This window comes from Trichosurus vulpecula, chromosome 4 (assembly GCF_011100635.1).
Source record: "Trichosurus vulpecula isolate mTriVul1 chromosome 4, mTriVul1.pri, whole genome shotgun sequence".
NCBI classification, from domain to species: Eukaryota; Metazoa; Chordata; class Mammalia; order Diprotodontia; family Phalangeridae; genus Trichosurus; species Trichosurus vulpecula.
Window position 1 is genome coordinate 334,150,534 of NC_050576.1, and position 25,082 is coordinate 334,175,615.

Consider the following 25,082-nt stretch of genomic DNA (forward strand, 5'->3'; position numbering starts at 1 on the left):
TTATGTTAGTATAGTTTTATGGGTGGAGCCTCCTAGTTGAGCTCTACATTTCTAAAAATCTGTAGTTTAGGTTAAAAAATCTTTCTAACAATTTAAAATAGTGAAGATTTGGATACAATTCCATTCACATAGCATTTTACATTTTCAAAAGAAAGTCAGCAAAGGTGGGATTATATTATAAAGGATTATTGTCAAGCCTTTTTCCCTGAAATTTTATACCTAGCCTAGTAGTGGTCAAAACTTTATTTATTTTCTGCATTTAAAGTTTTAGCATTTTGTTAAGGTAAATTATGCAGGTTGTTTTTGCTTTTATTATATTTAGAAGCTAAAATTGTGAGCTTTTTACTAGTCATCTGTTAACAATATAATGAGATGCACATCCCTTAGTATATTAATGTGAACAATATTGTTATAATGGAAAATATTTCTTAAAAGATTTCTCTTGGTGTCTACTAGTCTGTGATTGAGAGGAGTATGATATGAGAGATCGTTGTTAATCAAAAGGTTCATACTCTTTTGGGGCAATAACAGTTAAATAATTCTAATTGTAGGAAGCTAGTTTTCCTGAAATAAAAGTTCTTAATAACTAAGAATTTTAATTAGTGTCATAAGTATGCAAGTAATACATTTTCTAAACTCACTGTATGTGTGTGTGTGTATTTTTTTTTTCATCTTTAGAACCAACGAAGTTTACCTTTCGTTCTCCTGATGTGCCATCTGCTCCAAATTCTAATGGCATTACCAACTCCTGTACCAGAAGTCCATATATAGATGGCTGTTCTCCAATTAAAAATTGGTCTCCTGTGAGACTTGGGATGTGCAAAGGAGGTACTCAGTACCGTACTTCACTTATTCGGATACCTTTTACTCTTGAGCATCATAATGAAGAAGAAGAAAAAGAAAACTCGCCTCCCACGGACGTCTGTTTACCACCAGTGGATACTGCTGGAGTACATCTGCGACAGCTAGATGGGGATGCTTTTGCACACGGCACACATTTAGTTGTGGCTACCATGTCTATTACAAAAGATCAACCTAGTGCTTGTGAGAAAGAATTGGCATTGCAAGACATTGAAGGTGAAAAGGAGAATACATCTGTAGACATGGTTGATCCTGTGGAGATAGCAGATGAGAACATTTGGGTTAAGGATACAGCTGGTAACGGGAGTTTACCAATGACTGGGTTTATGACAGGCATTGCCTTCAGTATTGAAAGCTCTCATATGTGCATGTCACCTCTTGCAGAAAGCAGTGTCCTTCCTTGTGAAAGCAGCAGCATTCAGGTAAGGCATTAGAAGGCATTTCAACCTATTTGTTGGTATTCTCCATTGCCTTCATTTAAGGCATCAACCACACATTCTCCCTCCTCTACTTCTCTGAATTTAGGTAGAAAGAAAACAACTTTAATATTGTTACTATAACACTATAGAATCAAAATAGAATATTCTCAAATCTTTTGAAACCTGGAATGTACCACATATTCTGTTTCTTGGTGCATGTTACTGTTACTGTTGGTTAGCCAGGGTCCTGTGAGTAGCTCAGTCAGAAAAGTTCATCTTATCTTCTTCCCCCACTTCATAAAACCAGCTAAGTTTAGCCCGTCCATGCTGCAACAAGTGGAGAGAGTTATTCGGGAGCGCAGGCATGCAAATTCATTACAAAAGTGGCCTGTGTTGCAGGCTGAAAGGGTTATCGCCGCATGCTGTGACCTAGCCAGGTGGGTACTCTCTCCTCAGCCTCCAGTAGGCTAAAAATCACATTGGAGAAAGAGGACTAGTTTGTGGACAGGGACCTGGGTATGAGCACCAGCTCTGCCCTTCCCATCATATAGTCACTTGAACTCAATCGGCCTCATTTTCCTGAGTTATAAAATAAGTAGTTTGGAGTGTAGGAAATCTATCTCATGAACTCCTAACTGCCCGAAGGGCCTGTTGCTTTAATTCAGTGGGTGAGCACTAATGAAAATTCATATTTCATGAGTGGCTTGCTGCAGTGGGAGAGGTGCCAGATGGGGAGGCCAAGTACTTGGCTTTGATCCTGGCTCTGCCACTAAAAGTTTGGGGACCTTGAGAAAATCCTTAAACCTTTCTAGGCTTGAGTTTTGTTTTTTTTTTTTTTGCAAAAGGAGGAATTTGGAATAGATGTTGTCTAAGGTCCCTTCCATCTCCAAGTCCACGGTATTGGCATACTATCTATGGTACATGGTTAGCTCTATGGTAAATTGTTAGATTTTTGTAATACTTTTAATGAAATCCAAATAAGTTATTTCATAGCCCTTTAAAAATATCACTATTACACAAAGAATCTGATTTGGAACAGTGGAATGCTCTCCACTAAGGGAAAAAGCTGATGGAGCTTCCTGAAGCTAGAGATGTGGAAATTAAGTGGCTTTCCCAGGATCATAGACTAATAAGTGTTCAGGGTAGGATTTGAACCCGTGCCTTACTGACTTCAGACCTAGAATTCCGTTCAGTGCACCAGCTTGCCTTTGTAATAGCATGAGAACCTTTAGTAAAGTAATAAGGGTTCTCATGTTCTCTTAAGTTAATTAGGCAATAAACAACACCAGAAAGGTCAGTTGTTTTTTTGACCTTAGGATTTTAAAAGAAAATGCTAGGCTAGGGGAAAGATTTAGAAGGAAATCAAGTTGCATAGTCTCTACAGACTCCTTTTAAAGGTCCAGGCAACCTCTCAGGATGCATCTTTCTCATGTGGATCTAGCCCTAAGGAAATTCAGTTTCTGGTATGGTATTTTTATTTTAAAACCTTATCTTAGGAAATAGAATTAATCATTTCTGTGATTTAGGGGGAAATGCAGTTTACTGCATTGCTAAATGAAGATTAAAAAGAAAAAATATTAGGACTAAAATTTTTCTTGCAGAAGTGAATCTTTAGTTTCCTAGAAGGGTTAGGCAGCCATGGCATATTTGAAAAACATTGTACTGTATGTCATGAGAATTGTCATGGCTGCATTTTTCTAGCGTATTTCGTAATCTATAAAGATTATGGCATCCACTAGATGCCATCTTTAAATTTCTTCTAGCTCTAACATTCTATGATCTAGATTTCTAGATTTCTCTCAGTATACTTCACCCAGGTTGCGATTGTAGTTGAGACAATTCCCAGTAACCACCTGTGTCAACAACCCGGCTAGCAGCTTCTGTGGGGGTATGATTCACCCACAGCCAGCACCCAGAAAGCTGCCAACAGCACAGGTTCTTTCAATCTGCTTAATTAAGGAAAGCAAGGTGAAGGGGTTGACAAGCTTACTTTTAATTCAAATATCATTCAGTTAGTTCAGGGGGAAAAAACCAGCACCCTGAACTTCAAAACAAAATGCAAACACATTACAAACATCAGCAGACTTTGTCTGATTCAATCCCAACAGATAGTTACCAGAGTTCAACAAAGTTTCAACATCCGGGTTTACAAGCTGGAGGGCTCCTTAACTACAGCTGCCCGGAGTCTCCTCGTCAACACCATCTCCAGAGCCCCCGCACCAATAGCTCTGTCCTCCCTTCTTATAGGGCTTTAGACATCATCAGACATCATCTGAATCACCAGAGCTCAGGCTCTGGTGATTGGTTCTTGAGTTGGCCCCTCCCCTTAGGACCCTGGGATGTTCACATCCACATGGATTACATTAACACCTAATGGGGTTTGGGCCTGGGGCTTAGCACCTAGTAAAGCTCACTGAGATAAATTGGGTCACTCAAAGAAAACAAAGACAATTCTGGTTACACCACCACCTTTCTCATCTTGGTCGAGGTTGCTTTAATTTTAGAAATGAATTCTGAAAGCCTTACCTAGGATTCCAAACATTCTGGAGATTTAAGCTATCATCATGATCCTATTTTCCACCCTATCTTGCCTGTCCTGACCAGATACCTAATTTCAAAGTGACCCAAGGTGGAGTATTATTCCTGGGAAGCAAATATATCAGTATATCCTTTATAGGAGGGAAATTGGCAGAAGGTCAATAGCCAATATAAATATATTGATCCCCAGTCGAATATGGTTTCTGTATGCAAGAGCTAACATGATAATAACTGATAACGATGTTCATTTTCACTATAATACAGCTTTAATACTGTAGATTTGAACAAGATAAATATTGGGCAGTGTTGGTAGTTTAGCAAATTCAACTAAATTTATTCAGTAAAAAATATCTTTAAGAATAATGGGTAGGGTCTCAAAGCTCTAATATTTTCAGCTTTTTGAAAAATAAATACTGAACCATTTAATGAGAATTAATAGTTTAACTGAAGCAGAGGGTATGAAGAATTACTTTCTATGTGGCCAGAGGTTCTGCCAAAAAGAAAGTTACTTTTGGTGGGAAAAATTTAGGATCCTGCCGAATATTGCTTTTAGACATTTTTCAAAGGGAGAAGAACACTTAGTACCTTAGTTTATGATGTTCCTCACTGTCCCTATTTCCATTTATTTTTTGAAACAAGAATAGGTTTTGATCCTCTTCCTGCTTCTCTGTCCTATGTATTTATGCCAAATTGGAGAAGCTGGTAGTCAAAAGTGGCATGCACTTTAATGGTTGCATATTTCAAAAAGAAGTTTTCTGGTACTGCTAAGAAGCAAGCATTGGCAGTGTTCAACAGGGGCTGGATGACTACTTGGTTGATATGTTAGAGGAAGGAATCCTTATTCAAGTATCTATTGTGTTAGATGACCTCTGATTTCATCCAACTCTGAAATTAAGAATTTGTATTAGTCTTATGAGTGCTACCATTTGATGTAAAAAGTTTAAATTACATATGTAAGCCAGTGAGTGAACTTTTTATGTCTTAGTTGCTAGGTGTGATTATAAAATAAAGCAGTCTTTAAAAAATGCCAAAACAAACATGCTGTAACACTGACAGCTGAATGTTTTCCCCTTTAATGTGATCTCTTTGGGAATCTGTAGCACATTCTTTTAATGATCCTTAGATATAACAAATTTTTGTTCTTCAAGGGCATTTGATTTTTGTAAACAGCCGCAAGGCGTTGAGTCCATTGTGATCTATAAGGGGAATGACTTGCATAATACAGTTAAAGTCAAGTGAGACATAGACCTGTAATTTCATGGGCATATAAGGAGCTCCACTTGAGGAAACTCACTACCACAGCACAGCAGGCAACAGCTCTTCAACTTCACCTGAATGGGTTACTTGTGTGGTTAAGTGAATTGCCAAGGGTCACGTAGGCAGTATCAGAGATGAGATTTGAACCAAGGTCACTTACAAATCTTGGGTCAGCTCTGTCCACTATCCACCTTTCTTATTATCACGAAATAACTTTTCTTGAGTGGCATATGCATCTGTAAATGATATTGCAAAAGATTTTGTTTTCATTTTTAATAATGACAGCATTATTGGCAAAAGTTTATATTACCCTCAAATGTGACAGCTTTGAAGGGGAACCAAGCTCATTTAAGGGTATATTCTGGATTTGTTAAAAAAAAAAAATTTTTTAATCCAGTCCCACAGTCTTGCTACTTTATACTCATGTATATTTTATTCATTTCAGCATAATTTTATTGCATGTTAAATAGTGTTGATATATACAGTACTAATTATTAACAGTTAAGGTTCCTTAAAGATGTATTAAAATTTTAAAATGTCTTCAGGGTTCTCCAAAATCATGTATGTTACTATGTTGATATAAAAAGTCTAGAGTTTGCAATTTAATTCTTAGGTGATTTTTCTTTTAATATATTCTCAGGTGGATAGTGGCTATAATACACAGACTTGTGGGAACAGTATTATTGATTCAATCGGAATAGGAACAGAGAGTTATTGTAGAGAAAATGATGCACCATCCTTTGAAGTTCAGAACAAATCTCAAGTTCCTGAAGCAAAGGTATGGGATACTTTTGGAGGGAAAAATACAATATTGTATTTGTATTTTGGCTTTATTGTGGTGAAGTTCTTTATCCTAAACAAAATCTATGTAAAGCCAGTTATCACTATCATCAACTGGTTTTTCCAGGTCTAATTTCAGTAGGAGCTTAATTCTTTTTTCTAAGGTATTTTAAAATACAATAAAACTTTATTTAAAATCATTAGCTCCCTTGTTGTATAGCTAGGTTTGGCCAGTGGGTTGTGGTTTGCAGAACCCTGCTCTAAGAGATGGTGTGAAATGACAGAAAATTTAGAAATAGGCCTACTTAGCCTGGTGCTTTAACTCGGCATTAAAGGGAAAGCTTTTCCAAGGAGAGTAGCAAAACAGTACAGCTGGGTTTCCAGTTTTTGTGTTTGGTCTTCTGGTACACTTCTGGTATGTCTGAAGTATCCCAATCACAAGACTATCAGGCGTGTTCATAAATATAAATACCAAGCATTAATAATGTTACTATTCTCTGCTAATGTGTATTCTGTAAAGGGGGAGGGGAACCTAGAAGTAAGTGACTAGATTCAAAACAGTTAACAGCAAGGGCTTCCTTTCCTTATTAGTGAGATAGCTGTGATATCATATGAGGACTAGCACTTACTACAACTGTGCCTCTTCATGTGTAAAAAATGGAGATAACCTATGTACTAGTGATGGTACTTTTAGGGCAGTTGTAAGGATAGCTTTGTTAGCAGTCAACCATTATTACTGAAAGGCTTCCAAGGCTTGCCTGGAGCCAGAATTCTAACTCGTGCTTCTCTCATCGTCCTCAGTGTGCCACTTAACTTTTCTCAGTCTTAGTTTCCTAACATCTGTAAAATGATACAAGTACTACGTGCATTTGCCTTTAGTGTTGTAGGAAAAGTGCTTTGTAAGTCTTAAAACTTTTATTTTCACAGTAACCTGTGTATGTGTTAATATTTCTGTCATCTTTAACTTTATATTTCCATGGTAGAAGAATCTTGTAACAATATTAATTACTAGTCAAGAGATTCTGATTTGAATTGCAAGCCAATTTATTCATTAGGAAATATAGATAACTATTAGAAAATTTATCTATTGCTGGATCATTTTAAAAAATGAATTTATCTTAAAGGTAATTTTTTCCCATTAAAGTTAGCTTTTACTACTTCTCATTGATTTTTGTGCTATGTGGACTATGGGCTTCTGAAATAAATTTCAATCCCTAATCGTCACCCTAATCCAATCATAAGTAGATAAATGTTTCTAAATTGATATAACAACTAGCATTTATATGGTACTTTTAAGATTTACAGAGTGTCTTATATATGTTACCTCATTTTACCCTCACAACAGTGGTGAGGTAGGTGCTATTAGCATTTGTAGATGAGGAAACTGAGGCAAATATAGGTTAAGTAACTTGCCCAGGGTCATTTGAACCCAGATCTTCCTGACTATAGGCCCAAGTGTGCTGACTGACTGTGCTAATGTTTGATCCCAAAAGAAATCTTAGTGCTTTATCATCAGATAGACTGATAACAAGGTGTTCTCTTTTTTTCTTTAATTAGCAAGAACATACAACACAAGGATATTGGAGGAAAACGGCACATCCTTCATAGAAGTGTGTGTATCAGAACTGTAGACCATCACTGAATTGCCAATTGAAGATACTCTGTGCACCAGCTCAATAATGTGATTATGATTGGGAGAAAACTGCCTTGACCACATAGTGAACCTTTTTTCTTTCCCTTCCCAATGTGAAAGTTGGCACTGAAAATCAAATGCCCAAGTTGATGTTTACAAGAAAAAGGGCAGAAGAGCTCCTGGAACTTCCCCAAAGCACAGAAGTAGACATTTGTTTTTATCATTAAATCTTCAAAATTACCTCAAGTGACTTGATCATAACTAAATTTTTGTTTAATGTGACATGATGATGATTTTTTCTGATGTAGAGGATTAATAAATTGTCCTATTTTTCACATTTCTGTTCAGCATTACTCTTTAAAAGGGATTATCATTAAGTAAGACTGTTATAATGATTATTCAGTAGGCAGTCTTCAATCATTAGACCTAGTTTTCCACTCCTTATTTGCAAAAACTAAGATGTTTGATGAAAACTTTTTATTCCCCTTCATTAACCTATTCCACAGAAATAAATCCACAAGTGTTCTACTTGATTTGAAACATGAAATTGTTTTATCAGATTTTAACTTCAACCCTTTGTCTCCCTGTATCTTATTACCAATTCTAAACCACTGTCTTCATTGCAAATGCTAGTCGTTGTCTTAATTGCTTAACTGGTTCATTACAGCACCTCTGGCCACCCTGCCTTACTTTAAAACGTGAAACTTTAAGTATCCATTAAGATGATACTCCCTTTCTATAGGGCTAAATCCTGATGGAGAAGTTATGAAACCATAAACAAGGTCTTATCTAATCTCATCTAAGCCCTCTCAATAATCTTTTTGTTCTTACTTGATTGGCTATCACATTCTCCATAGCACCTGTTCTAACCCATCTCTCTTCCAGCCCTTTACACAGTCCATCTTGGCAAAGTTCATCAAGTTCGTACTTTAAATTGAGGCCATTCCTAATGTCTTCGTCCTCATTTCTAGATCTCAAAATCTCTTATTCTTCATTCTCTTCCTTTGCTGTAGGTAAAGGCCTTCTATACCTGGACCCCATTTTTCTTCAACCTGTGAACTGGCCTTCTGTTAATTACAAACATGAACAAACAAAAACCGCTTGACTCTGCCTTTTAATCAAGCTACCATCCTATTTATCTTCTTCTGAACTTGGCTAAAGACCTTATGTAGTTTTACACCATTTCAACTCCTGTTCATTTTACTTAATTCATTTGCAGTCTTTTATATCCCACCACTCAACTAAAGCTATTCTTGCTCAAAGATCACTGATGATCTCATTTGCAAACTCCACTGGATTTTCTTCATCTCTGCATTTCCTGACACTCATGGCCACTCCCTCCTCCCTGAGTTTTGTGAAATTGCTTCTGATGGATTCTTAATAGTAAATTTTTCTGGATCATCCTGTGCCATTTGGTATGTCCCAAGGTCTTCATGGGCCTACTCTTAGTATGATACATGAACTTAATTCCTAATTATGTCTATGTAGTGATTAACCAAACTTACATATTCAGTTCTCATATTTCTCCCGAGTTTCAGTGCTCCGTCACTAAATGCCTCCTGGATTCCTTTGAATTTAATGTTTCTAAACTAATCCATTCTTCTACTTTCTAAATTTCCTATTTCTGTTAAGTACACTATCATTCTTGCAGCCACCCAGGTTCACACCCTTGGAAGCTAACTTCTCAGGCTGCCTTACACTCCAGATCTAATCAGTTGCTAAGTCTTATCAATAATATTTATTGCATCCACTCCTGTTCTCTCCACTGAGAACATGGTTGCCACCCAAGTTCAGGACCTCATCACTTCTTTCCTGCACTACATTTAAAAATACAATACAGCTTCATATAAAAACAATTCATCAGGTCCCCATGGGTAGTAGTTTGACTTGTGTTGAGCCAAAAAGCTTCATTCAGTACCTGGATACCAGCCCTTGCTCCTTAAGTCTACTAAATACAAAGTACTATGTCACGTGAAGCCCTGTACAATATGTCTCTAACCCAGACTGACTACTACCTCTCATACATTCCACATTATAGCCAAACTGGTCTTCTTGCTGTTCCCTATACATGATATTTCATCTGCCACTTCCCAGGTTCTTCCTGCCTGCAATACCTACTACCTCACCTCTCAGAATTTAAGACAACTCAAGTTGACACTTCTTACATAAGACCTTTCTCAATCCCCTCCGCTAATTGGTGCTTTCCCCTCCTCTACTGAAAATCAAATCCACCCCAAATTTTGTATTTATTTTGTTTAGTGTTTCATCCAGTAAAATTCCCCCAGAGAATTTTTTTTCATTTGTTTCTGTAGTTCAGTCCATGGCATAGAATAGACTCTTAATAAATGTGAGCAGTTATTAAAGTGAATGGAAATAATAGTAATGTTGGCAACTGCTATAATGTAAAATAATTGTTAGTGCTAAAAGGGATCTTAAGAGGTCAGCTAAGAGCCAGTCTCCTTATTTTATGGACAAAAAATTTGTTCATTTATGACTCAAGTTTTCCACAAAATGCTACTCCATTTGTTTAGTGGAAGTGACCTTAGTTCTTAACTGTTATATCACCAAAGTACAAATTTTGGCAGATTCTATGCTGGAAAGGCTGTTCAAGTAGGGTTGAATATACGTATTAAGTGTAATCACATTTGGTCCCAAACGTCACAATTACAGGAATGCTACTAGAGGAAGTGGAAATGGTATTGAAAAAAATAAAATATCAGAAGTGTACACATAGGGGATTGGTGCTAGAGCTGGCACAATACTGAAGGGTGTTCAGTGAGTGAGTGGTTTTCAAAGTGTGTGAAGGAAAGGAAGATTTCAAAGGTAATTGACAAAAATCTTTGACTTTATTATTACAAACAGAAAAGGCAGTTAAGAGCATCAATAATCACGAACCCACGATACTTTCCTACTTAAATAAAATTTTTGAGTAGTATCTACATAAGAATTGATGGTATCCTTGATGAGAGTATAAAACGATTACACAGAGGCCTTCGCAAAACTCTTAAAGAGTCTTAACTTCGTATTTATGTTGGATGTAGTTTTATATGTACTTTTCTCTCTCATTTGAATGTAAGCTCCCAGTGAGCAGAGACTGTTTCATTCCTTGTACTTGTATCCCAGGCACCTAGTACCTGGCACACAGTAAGCACTTAATACTTTATTAAACAAAGGTATCTCCTATACATCTGATAAAAGAATTCAAGAATTCTTGAAAAATATAACAGAACTTGTATATAGTGGGGTCTTCTAGATGCTACCATTTGTCGATGGCATTATGCAGATTGCAAAAAAAAAAAAAGATCCACAGTCATTCAAAGACTTCAGCTTAATCATTCGTACAAGAAAAGATGAGTGGATGAAGAAGGTATATGGTACAGGTGATGATACGCAGTTGAATAGACAACTTAGCTCTTACATTTATATAATGGACAGATACTACTAATAAGCTCAGAATTCAACAGAAGAATGGATTGGACTGCCTTCAGCAAACTACAGAATTCTTTTAATAACACCCAAGTTTTCCCTGGAACAAAGATCCATCAACATTCTTCTGGTGATTAAACATTACTGTCTGTAAAGTACCAGAGTTGAGAATTACCCAAAAGGCCATGGAGAAGCACATAGTATTTTGTCTGACTATGCATATTTATTCCAAGGGTTTTTACTGGGGGGAAGAAGGGTGGGTACAAGGGAGAGAAAAAAAAAAAAACAAATGCTTGATAATTGAAAAAAAATTAATTACAAAAAGTCATGAATGAAAATTGCCTAGACCTATTCATTCATTTTTGGTCATTTTGGTCAAACAAGCAATTCTCTCTGAAATGTTAACGAGAAGGCAATCAGTCCTTCATATCTTAGGATGGATCAGTAAAATCAGATCAGTTTCCTGTGTAACAGATGAAGTGGGATAGGGGCTTAGTACCAGAGGGCAAAATGAAAAAAGGAAGAATTCACTTGTCACTTGCTAAAAGAATCCCCCCCAAAAGAAAACTACCAGGAATGTCAATGCCACAATCTAGAACTTCCAGGTTAAAATAAATGAAGAGGGGGTGGGGTGAGGAGGAGCAGAGAGAGAATAAGCAGTCAGTCAGAAATAAAGAATTTAAGTACCAAGGAGCCACAGCTGGGAAATTATCATCATATAGGAGAGATGCTTGAAATACTAAAGAGAGCAAAAGATAAAGGCTGACATGCAAGAATAATTTACTTATTGAAACAATATAATCATATGGGTGGGAAAATGGACCTTTGATGAAATACTGGACTTCTAAATATTCCTTATTAAGAAACTATCTACTCAGAACTAGAAGAAACTATATCATGATTAAGTATTTATAACTGAGGGAGAAGAAACAAAAATGATCTCAGAAGCTTAATATCTTCAAGAATCACTGAGGTAATAAGACAAAGGATAGTTTTGTTATATTTTGATCTTAACATGAGAGGAGTGAAGAATACACTAGGAAACAGCAAAAAAAAGAAGCCAGAATGGATTATTTCAAATAATCACAAGATAATACAAATATGCAATGAATGTGGTGTAGAAATTAAATTTCATAGAGAATCGGGTAGAGACAGGGAAACAATAGAAGGGATTGAGAGAAGGTAAATTCAGGGAGATGAGACCCCTAACACAAACTCCATCTTTGGAGAGTTTGGGGTTTGAAGGGAGAAAAAAATGAAAGGTAAGAATCTGTGATTGGGAACTAGGTGATGGGAATGAAACACAATAGTGAACAGAATTACATAAAATATAGATCAGCAATGTTGAAGATACTTCTCTCAACATTTTCCTCTCAATAGTTCAACATCACTCCTCTCAACTCCTTGTTATAAAAAGAGTAGCAAGGATTAAAAAATGTAAAAGTATAAAAAGATAAGATAGAGGAAAATATATAATTAAAAATTATAACTGGGAATGGAAATGGGATGAAATCACCCATAAAATGAAGAAGGGCAGAATGGAATAGAAAGCAGAATCCAAAAGACTAAAAGGCTAGGGCAAATCTGTTACGCTTGAAGCAAACTCAAAAAGCAAGGGCAGCAGTTATTCTCTAAGACACACAATATTAAGACACGATTAAAAAAGAGAAACAGAGAAAGTACATTATGCTTAAGGCACCACAGATAAAGAGTATCAATACTTAATACATACCCATCAAATGGCATAGCACCTCATGTCACTGTCATTAGAGGAAAAGTTAACTTATAGAATAAGAGGGATAAGAAAACTATAATAGCTGGAGATCTCAAGTTATCCCTCTCAGATTTAGAGAAATCTGACCAAAAGATAAGTTAAGTACCAGAATAGAATTTTATAAGTTATATATAATAGACCTCTAGGAACAGAAAGAATTAAACACATCTTCAGCTGTACATGGAACCTTTCCATAAGTGACCACTAATAAGAGCATAAAAACCAAAGCCAGATATATTGAACGCATCCTTTAGCACCAAAATGCATTAAATTCATATTCAATAAAGAATTTTTGAAGAAAGTATTAACTCTCAAAGGAGAAAGTTGCAATTAGAGCTCAAATAGTATGATCATCCAAATTGAACAGAAATTAGTTGTGCTTTCAAACAAAACAAATTCCTACATTTAATGATACCTGATTTGAATTGTGGCAGGAAAGGACCAGAAACGCTCCTTTTTCCTCCCCTGAACCTAAGGCCACCTGAGCTCTATTTACTAACACTCAGAAGACCCGAAGAGTCATCTACTCTGTTTCCTGCAGGGAACCAGAGAATGGATGTTTAACAGTCAATCAATTATGGGGTACAATTCTTATAGCAGAATGGAAGATGATGTTGTTAAGTGAAGAAAATCTTAAGTCCAGAAGGTCTTTGTTCCAGTCTCCCAAACCCGGTGGTAGCCACAATAGTCAGCTGGAAGCTCCCAGAAAGTTTGTTGGCATCTCATGCCAAGGAATCATAAGTTCTGTCTCCTAGATTCTATTAAGTTATATATGAAGGCCAAAAAACAGTTTCCTACTCTCCACTATTCATCATCTCCCTAAAGAAAAGGTGCTATAAAATATCTTTCAAAGCTGAAATTTTCTTAACCCTCAAATATGAAAATTGAGGCCCCAAAGGGTCAGTGCCATGCAAATGTCTAAGATCATGTACAATGAGTTAGCAATAAAGCTTGAATTAGAATCTAGGTTTTTTAAATCCTAGTCCAGTATTCTTTCTGCTATGCAAAAGTACTATCCATCTTTCTTTTTCTTAAGACTGACTTTACTTAGAGGTATTTTAGACTGAGAAGTATGCTAATAGGGAAGGATCCCCACACAGTCAAAGAATTTAATTAAAAAAAAAACAAACCTAAAGATTGGAAGTGACTTTCCACATTACCTGAAATCCTACCAATTAAAGATTCATTTCTGGTCAAACAAGCAATTCTCTCTGAAATGTTAAAGAGAAGGCAATCAGTCCTTCATACCCTAGGATGGATTAGTAAAATCAGATCAGTTTCCTGTAACAGATGAAGTGGGAGAGGGGCTGGTAATTTTCTGAGAAGGGATACTGGAACATGAGCTCCAGGACGTGAGAAGGCAAGGGGACGCTTCAAGGTTGGGGGAGAATAAATTACCATTATATTTACGCATTTTGATAGCTTCAGGCATTTAGACAATATCCTGCTTTTTTATCCTCTAAATCCAGGATGGTCTTCTTCTCTCCCCTCATTTAAAAAATCAGGAATTATTTATGCCAAATGAGTCAACTTTTCAATAGAGAGATGAATGCTCCAAAATAAGCCAGTAAAGTAATTGGCATTTCTGAAGTAAATTCATTTAAATGATCTTTATCTGGTCCCTGAAGTTGCTGTCCTATCAGTATGTAAGTGATGGGCATTCAATTTAATATTTCTGCATAAATAATAGTTGTTACATCTAGAAAATGAAAAGAGAAGTACTTTTCTCAAAGATGATGGAAAGACTTGAAGGCAATTGTTTAATAAAAATGCAAATTCTAAAAATGATTAAAATGCATTTTAAAAGCAACAAATTAAATTTGCACCCGATACTTTTAACCATGAAACTTGCCAGTGTTCTTCCCCAATGTTACAAAAGGAAATCAATTTTGTAATAGTCTCTGTTGTTAGATACAGCTAATTTTCTAGCTTGCTTCTCTTTTTTTCTGGTTCATCGGTGTTCGAGTTTGTAGAATCAGTAGGAATGCTTATTCCTGGTATCTAACAGAATGCAGTGGGAGAAAAAAAAATTAAGATGTCATTAAAAAATTATAAAAACATAAGAGATGGGCTGTTATTAATTAAAAATATAAACTGCCAACAAAAACAAATTACAATGATAAGTTTAGCTTATTGGAATTATGTACTTACTTCCTGATTTCTGCTAGTGTTGATTCTAAATTTCTAATAAAGAGCAGTCTAGGAAGATGGGTAGGGGAAGATAGAAGATACTATATTAAAGTGATCTCTAATTTTTTTACTTCCCCTTTGTCCCTCTTCCTGCCATTGTCCTCTCCCCACCAATGGATAGTGTTAATCATTCTTTAGAAAATACCAAATGAAAAGCCAGATTTTTTGATTTTCAACTCTTACCTCTCAGACCAAACTCTTCACCCTTTCCTCCTCCCACACCACCTTCCACACAAAATACCCCACAGTTCCATTAATACAGAAACTAAAGAAGCAACCATCTACAGGAACAAAAGAAGACAAATATGTAGCAAACAAGACCTTAAGTATGAAAACTGATATACAACACTGTAATTTATTTACAAGTTAAGTGAACTTGCTAAACCAGTTTTTTGGGTTTGTTTTTTTTTTGAAGCTAGGGCTCATAATTTTTTATTGCATTCTGGAGACCCTAATACTTCTAATGGAAATATATTACTGAAACGATGATGGAAGTTAATGGAAAAATAAGTTTGACAAACAAGTATTTAATGTAGACAATTTTCAGGAATCTGTCTAAAGTCAGGCAAACCTATATTCACGTTCAGTTTGTGTGAAGCATACTATGTCAAATTTTAAAATTCTTTTTGATGAAAATACTGAAACATCACTTAGCCTGGCAGGAACTTTTTAAACGACTGATTCAATCTAATTGTCCAAAATTGTATGTAAGAGAAATAACAAATGAGAGCTGAAGACATTTCCATTGTGAAACTCCTAAACATCAAATGGAGGGGGGGAGCTTTAAAAGAACTTCTGATCACAAACAACCTTTTCTTCTTATATCTCCCATAATAGTAGTACACGCATATTATTCTACCACAACATAAGTAGTTATTTTTAAAGCCAGTCTTACCTGTGGTTCTATTAGGGACATACGAATTTTCTGATGCTGAAGATTGGATGAGTCTAAGGTGATTTTCACTTTAACTTTATCAAAAACACGAAATTCTGTATCTTCTACTTTTAGTGAGGGCATCTAAATTTTTAAAAATACATTTTTAAAACTATTTTTTATTGCTTTCAGACATTTGAAACTTCATTCTTATTGCTTAAATATACTTCAATTAAAAAATTTCATTTCAAATACATCTTATGTTCAATTAAAATATTTCAAAATCACAAACAATGATGTGATCTGGCCAATTTGTAACAACAGCTGATCTAGTACCCATAACATACAAACATGGTATTTTACGTACACAAGTTCTTCTCCTCTCTCTCTGCTCTCTCCTCACTCTACCCAAACTCTGATGAAGTTCATTACTATGGGCTCCCCAGGGAGCTCAGGGCCCACATGCTATTGAATAGTTCTCAACCCTAACTGGAATTCATCTAAATCCTCAAGAGGAAGGAATTAGTGCTATTGAAATGTTATGTTGATTATTATTTCCTGACCTTAAATTTGGGGTTTAATTAAGCAACTCCAGCCCTGAATAAAGGAACGTGTAGCTGTACCAGCTAACTCACTGATCAAGTCTTCCCACAGGATTAGGAATAAACTGTGGAGGGACTGGAGGCTCACTCTGATATCCTAGGAGGGACCAGGAACAACAGGAGAGATGAGGAGAGAAAAGAAATTCGTGAGAAACTGAAATAAGAACCAAAGTAGGAAAGGCAGCTACACAGGGATGGAAAATAATCAGTTCTCCCCCTTCCCAAGCAATCATTGACTTCAGGTAAAACAATTTAAACATATTTTAAAAATTTCTTTGCATATAGGTAATATACAGGATGGCAAGTATATAGAAGGGCTGCCTTGGAATTCAAGAAGTCCTGGATTTAAGTCCTTCCTCTGACATCTGCTTATTGTGAGACCAGGAATAGATAAGTCACCACCTCTCACAAATCTGGCCAACTCTCTAGGCTGACCTATCTTAGTTCCCAAATCCATTGGCTGTGTCATTACTCTTCTGTAAGGTGCAATGTAGGGACAAGGTATGCCAGAAAGAAAAAAAACGTATATGATACCATACCTCCTCATCATAAGCAAGTCTTGGTTTTGGTTTGTCTTTTTCCTCAAAAAATACAGTTCCTTCTAAACCATATTTTGGAATTAACACCACAATAGCATTCTTTCTTACAAACAAAATATAGGCTTCTTCATTCACTATTCCTTTATTTTTGAAGAACAGCTGTAAGAAATAAGAAAACTTCTCTCAGTTATAAAGAAAAAAAAAACTTTTAAAAACAAGTAATTTGAAATCACACTAGTCATATTTTTGAATGTTACTAAAATATAAGTAACAATTTATCTAGTCTGTGATTTTTTTCCCAACCATTTTATCAATGGAAATTTACAGGAGAATAAATTTAGAACCAGAAGGGACTTTAGAAGTAATAAAATACAACACTTTCATTTTAAAGATGAGGAAAATAAGGCTCAGAGTATTGACTCATCTAGGCTCTGAGTCAAGTTTCTTCTTGACGCCAAGTTGGAATATCTTACTTCCCTAATATAATCAACAGGGAAAAGGAAAAATGATTATCATCGTAAACTAAGTCATTTTCAAATAGTTACTGATCTTTAGAATGGTGGAAGCAGGAGCTCAAAGAAAACACACACCTACAGTGCTCTTATTTCAATTATGTAGCATCCTCATAAACCTTAGTTTTTTCTTTCTTTTTGATATCATTTTAAGGACCCTGAATGACTGCATAATCTTACCTTGGAGGAATAAAATTCCAATTTTAATCACCACATGAAATTAAATACTAACCTGTGTATGAAATGCAACAGATGCCCGCTGTGCATATTGTGCCATTTTGTGCCGGAAATTGAGATTTTTGCACAAATCTGCTAGTTTATGTTTATTCGTCAGATCTGGATAAGTAGAGTCTGCTCCGATAGCTACTGCCAAAAGCCTATGGACAATTATATCTGCATATCTTTATAAGGAGGAAACAGAAAAATATTTTCACACATCAACATTGTCTCAAATGTCATTTTGTACAATGCACATAATTGTGCTCTACATTTAAAGCACTACTTTTAAAAATACTTTTAACATAGCAAGCAGAAATACTTGCAAAAACAACTAAAAATATACAAATTTTGTTATACAGGTTAAAAAATACTCCATCAAAATTTGATGCATCTGACTACACATGTATAACCTATATCGAATTGCCTGCCTTCTCAATAAGGGTGGGTGGGGAGGGAGGGAGAGAATTTGGAACTCGAAGTTTTAAAAATGAATGTTAATTTTTTTTTTATATGCAACTGGGAAATAAGATATACAGGCAATGGGGTACAGAAATCTATCTTGCCCTATAGGAAAATAGAAGAGGAAGAGTAAAAGAGAAGGGTGGGGGAAGGGGTGATAAAAGGGAGGGCTGATTGGGGGAAGAGGTAATCAGAATGCATGCTGTCTTGGGGTGGGGGGAGGGGAGAGATGGGTAGAAAATTTGGAACTCAAAATCTTGAGGAAGTCAATGTTGAAAACTAAAAATAAATCAATTTTTTAAAAAACTTGATGCATCACTTTTATATTCTTTTCGAGTTTTATGATCTAAAGTACCTTCTGATGGGTGAAGTAAAATGTGTGTATATTGGTGACGCTAAGCCATAGTGATGAAAATCATTATCCATTCCAGAACAGAAGTAAACTGCTTGCATCATACAGCGAGTGGCTAATATCCTGAATAGTGTGTTTAGATACGGGAAATGAGGAGATTCCACTTGGTCTAAAGACTCAGCCAAAGCCTTTGCTGAATCAGTCTTAAAATCCAAATTCTGTAAGAAAAGAGACAAGGGGGAAAATATCATTATCCATTTTCATTTTTAAATTAGCCTTTCAAATATAATATAAATTAAGGAATTCAAAACAGCCCACTCCAATTTCTGAACAGATAATATTTTAAAGTATGTTTTAAAATAAGTTGTGTAGAATTCTGAACATATTTCACTATAAAAACATTATTATAAATAATGATTAAGTTCAAAGACGAAGGGATGGATATCTTTTAAACTAATAATATAGTTAAACTATCATACTAGACTAAGTTCTGAGACCTGGGATGCAGGAATTAGAAGCAGTACTAACACAAAAGCAGTAGTACTAGAGAGAAAGTGTTTCCCCCTTCATCTAGTCTTCTTCTTCCTTTCCAGAGACAAAAAATGAGAAGAAAGCCTGACAGTGGTAGAGTACCAAAACTAGTAAAGTCAAGGGAGATTTAAGTGCTTTGTGACCCTGAGTAAGTTCAAATGTTAAATACTTTGCCAATTTTACAACATTCTATTGTCGTTTGTCATTATTATTTCCTAGGCTTCTAGAAGGCCAGTTAAATGGTGTACAAGTTCTTAAGAGAATGAGATTTTTTTAGGAATACAGGATTTAGAACAGGGATCGACCCCAGTCAAACTTTCCATTTTATTGATGAAGAAACTGAAACCCCCAGGAGGGTAAGTGACTTACACTAAGTCACAGAGATAGAGAGTAGCTAAGTCAGTATTTCAAAACTAGGGTTCTTTCCACTGCACACATACAACAATCTAATTCTGATTCAATACCTGAACTCCCACATCTACAATTCTTGAAGTTTTGCAAAGGACTTTCATTACATTAATCCTAAGGATATCATCCCTATTTTATAAATGAGGAAACTAATTCAGAGAATTTGGTCACTGTACCTGAAGTGGAACTGGAATCCAAGACTCCTAACTCCATGGCCCTTTGAATGGGCAACGCTATTCAATATCCTACCTCTTATTCTGTAGCTCACTTTCACTATGTCCTTTCTCTGATGCTAACTTCCTCACTGTAGCATCCCAACCAGGCTTGCCCCACTCTTACCCTTAAAATGACTTAGCCTCTAAAATTACCTGCCAACTATCTCTCCCCACTACGAAACGTAGCCATCATCTCTGCAAATGTTGTAGTTAGATTACGTCCTTGTAGCTTATAACTGATGCTCCCAAACCTCCCAGAACAGTGTGCATTGTAGGATCTCAACGCAGAGACAGTATAACAGAATAAAATAAATTCAGACAGTCCTGGATAGCATGTCCTTCTGAATTCAGCTAATTCAAGACCATAAGCCTAAGATTACATATACTTTTTTGGCTGTCATAATGCTGACTCATAAAACTTACATTGCACAACTCTCATTTCATCCAGCCTGTTGACATCTTTCAGGATCTTGACTATCATACAATGTGTTCTACCCTGACTAACTTTGTATTTTCTGCAAATTTCTTTGGCATAACACCTATGCCTTCATCCAAATTATTGATAAAAATATTAAATAAGTGGGGCATGCCACTAAAGACATCCTGAGTTGACCTTGATGACAACTCAGCAAGTGTGGCCATTTAACTTTTTCTAAATCTACTTACCTAATCAATATATCTCCATCTTGTCAAAAAGAAAAACCTGAGAGACACTACATAAACTGTATAGAGAGCAGCCTCCCTCATCTTCTAGTCTAGTAATTTTTTAAAAAACAAAACAAAGTGAAGTTACTAGCATGACCTGCTCTTAATAAGTGCCACTGACGTTTTGTAATTACTACTTCCTTTTCTAGATAATGCTAACTATTCCCATAATGCACTCTTCTGAAAATCAGGACATTTGCCTTTTTGCAGTTCTGTAGCACCTCTTTTATGTTCTTCATGATCTTTGCCAGATCACAGACTATAGTTAAGCAGCCACCTGCACTGGTTATTTCAACTGTGCAAGACAGAGGGTGTCTGGGCCTGGCCAGCTAAATGCATCAAAAAAATGCTCCCTTCTTTAAGCCAGTTGAAATCTGTTCTCAAAATCTAGAGCACATTTTAGGCTCTGCCCAGTTTTCTTTTTTATCTACTGCAAAGTCAGAGTGGTCATTTCCCACCTTCCAATAATTTCTATTTCTGAGTTTAGAAGAAGATGGAGAAATCAAAAGCAGAGACAGGAATGCTGAACTCAAAGGACTAACTCAGAGCATACCCATTACCTCACTCTGGTTTTAGAGTAAAGTCTGGCATTAGGGTGGACTCAAGGGAATTTACTATACTCGAAAGCCAGGTTCTTTCTCATTCCACTCAACTAGACAAGCAAGAACACTTCAGGTGTTAACCCCCCAAAAATGTTCTGCTGCTCCTAATCTTCTGTTGTTGAAGGTGTATGCAAACTCTCCCTCTTTAGAATTTTAGCTCTGTCGCTCTCTCCCTGTATATGGTGACAGGAATTACTTTATGTTCTTCATGCAAAATGGTTATCAGAGGTAATTCTCATTTTAATAAACAACACTTTTCCACATTTATTTCTGAGCTGAAATTTTCCCACAGTAAACTGAACAACAGACAGCTTGATTCTGCATGTCTAATAAAAGCACATTTATGTTTTCAAAGCTGGAGTTTGAGTTCTTGGACACAAACACTATTAAGAGGTACCATTATTACTCAAGTTTAAAGATCCAAAGTACAAGGATTCTTGGAACTTGCAAAGAAGAGAGTTCATGTCTACTGAAGGAGGCTCCATGACATTGCGGATATTCCATCACTCAAGGACTACGTGCCACATAAAGTCAATTCTCAATGACTAACAGAGCTAGCTATGTGCCTGATTCAAACCATCCCTGGGTTAGAAAATGGGGAGAAAGAGAAGTGATTTTTTTTTTAACAATTTAGGATTGTAAGACCTTGCTTATTAGTAACTTGGCCTTAGCATCTTGAAGTAGTCTCTATACTAAAATCAGGAAAATGACAATAAAAAAGTAGGCAGAGACAATGATACCAGTAAAAACAAAAGAAAATATGTAAAAGATAAACTACGAGGCAGGCAAACTGGGTTGCAGTCAAAGATCAGATTATCTTATATCAGAAGAATCAGAACTTTTGGCATGTTTTACAATATATCTAAAGTAAGCAAAATCATAATGGAATAATCAGGGGTGGAGAACCTGCAGCCTCAAGGTCACATGTTACCCTCTAGATCCTCAAGTGTGGCTCTTTGAACTGAATTTTGTTTAAATTTTGTTCTGTGAAGTTTGGATTCAATCAAAGGGCCACAGGACTTAAAAGGCTATATGTGACCTCGAGGCCACAGGTTCCCAACTCCTGAAATAAGCGATTCATCATTTAACCAATGAGAGAACCACATTCAAGAATCTGGATGCTGAAGGAATTTACTTTGGATTTAGCCGCCTTCACAAGAACTTCATAATTTGATGGAGGAGGAGCAGGATGTTTTCTAAGCAGGGCATGTTCAGAAAATTCTTCATGGATTTTCTTTGCAACAGAGACATTGGCAAGTAACATAAATTCTTCCACCATGGAATTTGTTTCTCTGTCAATAAAAAAGAATGTCACAAAAGGGAACTCAAGATTTTAAAACACCATAATGGAATATTTAACAAACCACATCATTATTTTTACTAGCAACTAAAGGGAAGCTTCAGCGTAACCAGTACAAAGTGCTAGACTTCAAGTTAGGGGACACAGGTTTGATTCTGAGTTCTGCCATTTCCTAGCTGTGGGACCTTCTCCTCTCTAGGCCTGAAGTTCTTCATCTGTCAAAGCAGTGCTTGGACTAAATGACCTTTGATGGCTTTCTGAGATCTAGATTCATGATCCTACTATCCCATCAGTTAAATGCACAACTGTACACACACATTTAAAAATCCTCCTCTGCTACTTCATCCTCACGCCGTCTTGATCTTGCATCTTTGAGGGCTCTGATAGCAGAGTACAGTTTGACAAGCTGGGCCTCTCTTTGTTCCCCACTGTTCTTGACTTCACTTGAGATTGTGACAGTCGTGATATTACCACCTCTCTCAGGATAATGTCCCTCAGCTTTAGGTCTCAGTTTACTCATCTGTCAGAGCAAGAGACCGAATCTTATGGTCTTATGGTCCTTCCCAGATCAAAATCTATGATCATATCTACCCCGAACAAAACCTTATTCCCTTTTTGTTTTCTTACACTACGCCTCCCCCCATATACCTAATAGTTTTTCATAATTAAATGTTTTCCTTCGGTTTCTGTTCTAACCTAGGAATTTGAATGAAAAAGAGAAGATAAAGAATGCTAGCTAGAGGGAATTACAAGGCCTAATGAAGCGCATGTCTTCCCATAAATCCCCAATGGAGAATCCACTCAATGTACTGAGAATCTCAGAGTGTAGCATTCAAGCTGTCCAACTATTATTTTTCATTCTTTACAGCATAATTGAACCACTTCCTTTTCTGGGCATATATACTAAGGTGCTGGTGAGTAGAACACCCTCAAAGAGGTATTTGTAAAATTCTTGGTGATACAGGTCTGGAGTTCAGAAGAGAGATTAGGATTTGAAATTTATATTTGGAAACCATCTACAAAGAGATGACACTGAAGCCACAGGAAAGAATAAGACTTGGATGCAAGTCCTGCCTTAGAACCCAGCTACTTGACCCTGGGGAGCTCATTAAAACTCTCTGGGCCTCAGCTACTTCATCTGTAAAATGAGGGGGATGAACTAGGTGGTCTCAGGGGTACTTCTGAGCACTATGAGAAGCCAAATACTGAAAATGTGGGAAACGGTAAGACCTTAAAATTAAAGCAGTCTAATAAAAGCTGGTATAAGCACAGTAATATCTGACTCTAACATTCTGATTTTTTCTGCTACTTACTTTCATAGATTACCATGACCAAGTAATTTACCATTTAGTGGCCAATATTACTAGTGAATTGATTCACTACAGTTAGCTATGTTGGTCCTCAGACTTATCTATTACCAGGACCTTGAGAAACCTTTCCATCTTGGTAGCACTAGGTAGAGCTTACACTCCACAGGCACAGATTTATAAATATTTAATAACAATATTTGATAAATGACAAAAAAATTTTACTCATTTTTAAAATATCACTTTTATTTCTGAATATCCCTTCTCTTCCCTCCCCTGGGAGCAAACCAATCCTCATAAACAAAGATAAAAACAAGAGATAAAAAGCAGTTCTGTAAAACCAACATACAACAACTAAGTCAGAATTTATATACAGTATTCCACACCCACAGCCTCACAATAGCAAAGATAGGAGAGAGGTTCCATTGACAAACACTTAAAGGAAACAAGGGCTACCTCCATATCACAATACAATGGAGAGATGCAAGGTAAGTGTATACAGGTTTTAGCAAAGTCTCAATGAAATACGTTAAAGAGGCAAAGAAGATGGCCATGAAATGATGAGAAAAGGAAATAGGCCAAGTTGACCAAGATATAACAGATAATATGAATACTGCTCTGGTACCCAGTACTAAAAGATCTAGAGAAAATCCTCTAGCTCAGTGGATTATAATCTTTAGAGACCATTTATCATGAGACATGCATATGACATTCAAATGGGAAGGTGTCTTTGGGATCTGCACCATTAGAGAGTATCTACGCTGCACTGATGAGATCACAAATACACTGAAGTATCTTTTACTAACCAAGGGAAAACAGATCTTACATACACACATCATATGTATGTGTATGTTTGTGTAGAGAGAGAATGCTATCAGTGATTATTTTAGCTGTTAACATAAATCCTAAATGTTCATGTTGAAAACCAAAATCTTATTCATTCTTTATTTAAAAACAACATACCTAAGTTCCTTCGTCTGAAGATCTATAGGATCATGAGTTTCACTATCCACATGAAATCGAACTTCAGGAGAGGAAAGTATCAAAGCCCTATAAGAAAAAAAAAAAAACAACTGGTTAAATGACCCTATTACAGTCAGAATCTCAAAATAATTCTTTGATTGAAAACTGGAGAATGTGTACAATTGAACTTTCCTGAAGGTCTTAAAAAATATAGGAAACCCTCTGTAGTCTAGCAACTGGAGTTAATAAATTCCTATTCTTCAACTATTCCTCTGGGAAGGTTAATTGTTTTAATTAAGCACAATAATCAGTGAGATCAGCCTTAGTGAAAAGAGTTAAATAATCTAGAAAAGTGACTTTCCAAAAGAAAACATAGCAGAACTCATCCAAAGACAAGTAGTTTTTAAGTAGTTTCTTCCTCATGGACTGTTTTTATAATTCTTTATCTTCATTTTTCTAACAAGTATTTACTGAATCAAAAAAAGAGTTAGAACTGTTAAACAAAGATTCCTCCAGAATGAGTAATCACGGGTTTCATTAGGTAGTCTGAGGATATAACTTGTTCCTAGTTAATGGATATAATGCTACTAGAGGAGAATTTTACCTTTTATAAAGC

The 25,082-nt window shown here is 36.1% G+C and overlaps 2 protein-coding genes across 4 annotated transcripts in view; one reads left to right on the forward strand and one right to left on the reverse strand.

Moving 5' to 3' along the window:
- Positions 1–7,823, forward strand: part of BORA (BORA aurora kinase A activator) — a 42,875-nt gene extending 35,052 nt beyond the window's left edge. Inside the window, exons 10-12 of one of the 3 annotated variants that reach the window (XM_036756547.1) lie at positions 679–1,283; positions 5,716–5,853; positions 7,413–7,823. In XM_036756547.1, coding sequence (XP_036612442.1) covers positions 679–1,283; positions 5,716–5,853; positions 7,413–7,463 — 794 coding nt within the window. In that variant the 3' untranslated portion in view covers positions 7,464–7,823. The remainder of the gene's footprint in view (positions 1–678; positions 1,284–5,715; positions 5,854–7,412) is intronic. The other 2 variants (XM_036756549.1, XM_036756548.1) reach the window with 2 other exon arrangements.
- A 2,496-nt stretch (positions 7,824–10,319) lies between these two features.
- DIS3 (DIS3 homolog, exosome endoribonuclease and 3'-5' exoribonuclease) overlaps positions 10,320–25,082 on the reverse strand; it is a 44,495-nt gene continuing 29,732 nt past the window's right edge. Inside the window, exons 15-21 of the mRNA XM_036756546.1 lie at positions 24,467–24,553; positions 22,032–22,188; positions 18,439–18,653; positions 17,638–17,806; positions 16,894–17,052; positions 15,774–15,896; positions 10,320–14,689 (exon numbers count right to left, since the gene is read on the reverse strand). Of these exons, the coding sequence (XP_036612441.1) occupies positions 14,606–14,689; positions 15,774–15,896; positions 16,894–17,052; positions 17,638–17,806; positions 18,439–18,653; positions 22,032–22,188; positions 24,467–24,553 (994 nt within the window). The 3' untranslated portion in view covers positions 10,320–14,605. The remainder of the gene's footprint in view (positions 14,690–15,773; positions 15,897–16,893; positions 17,053–17,637; positions 17,807–18,438; positions 18,654–22,031; positions 22,189–24,466; positions 24,554–25,082) is intronic.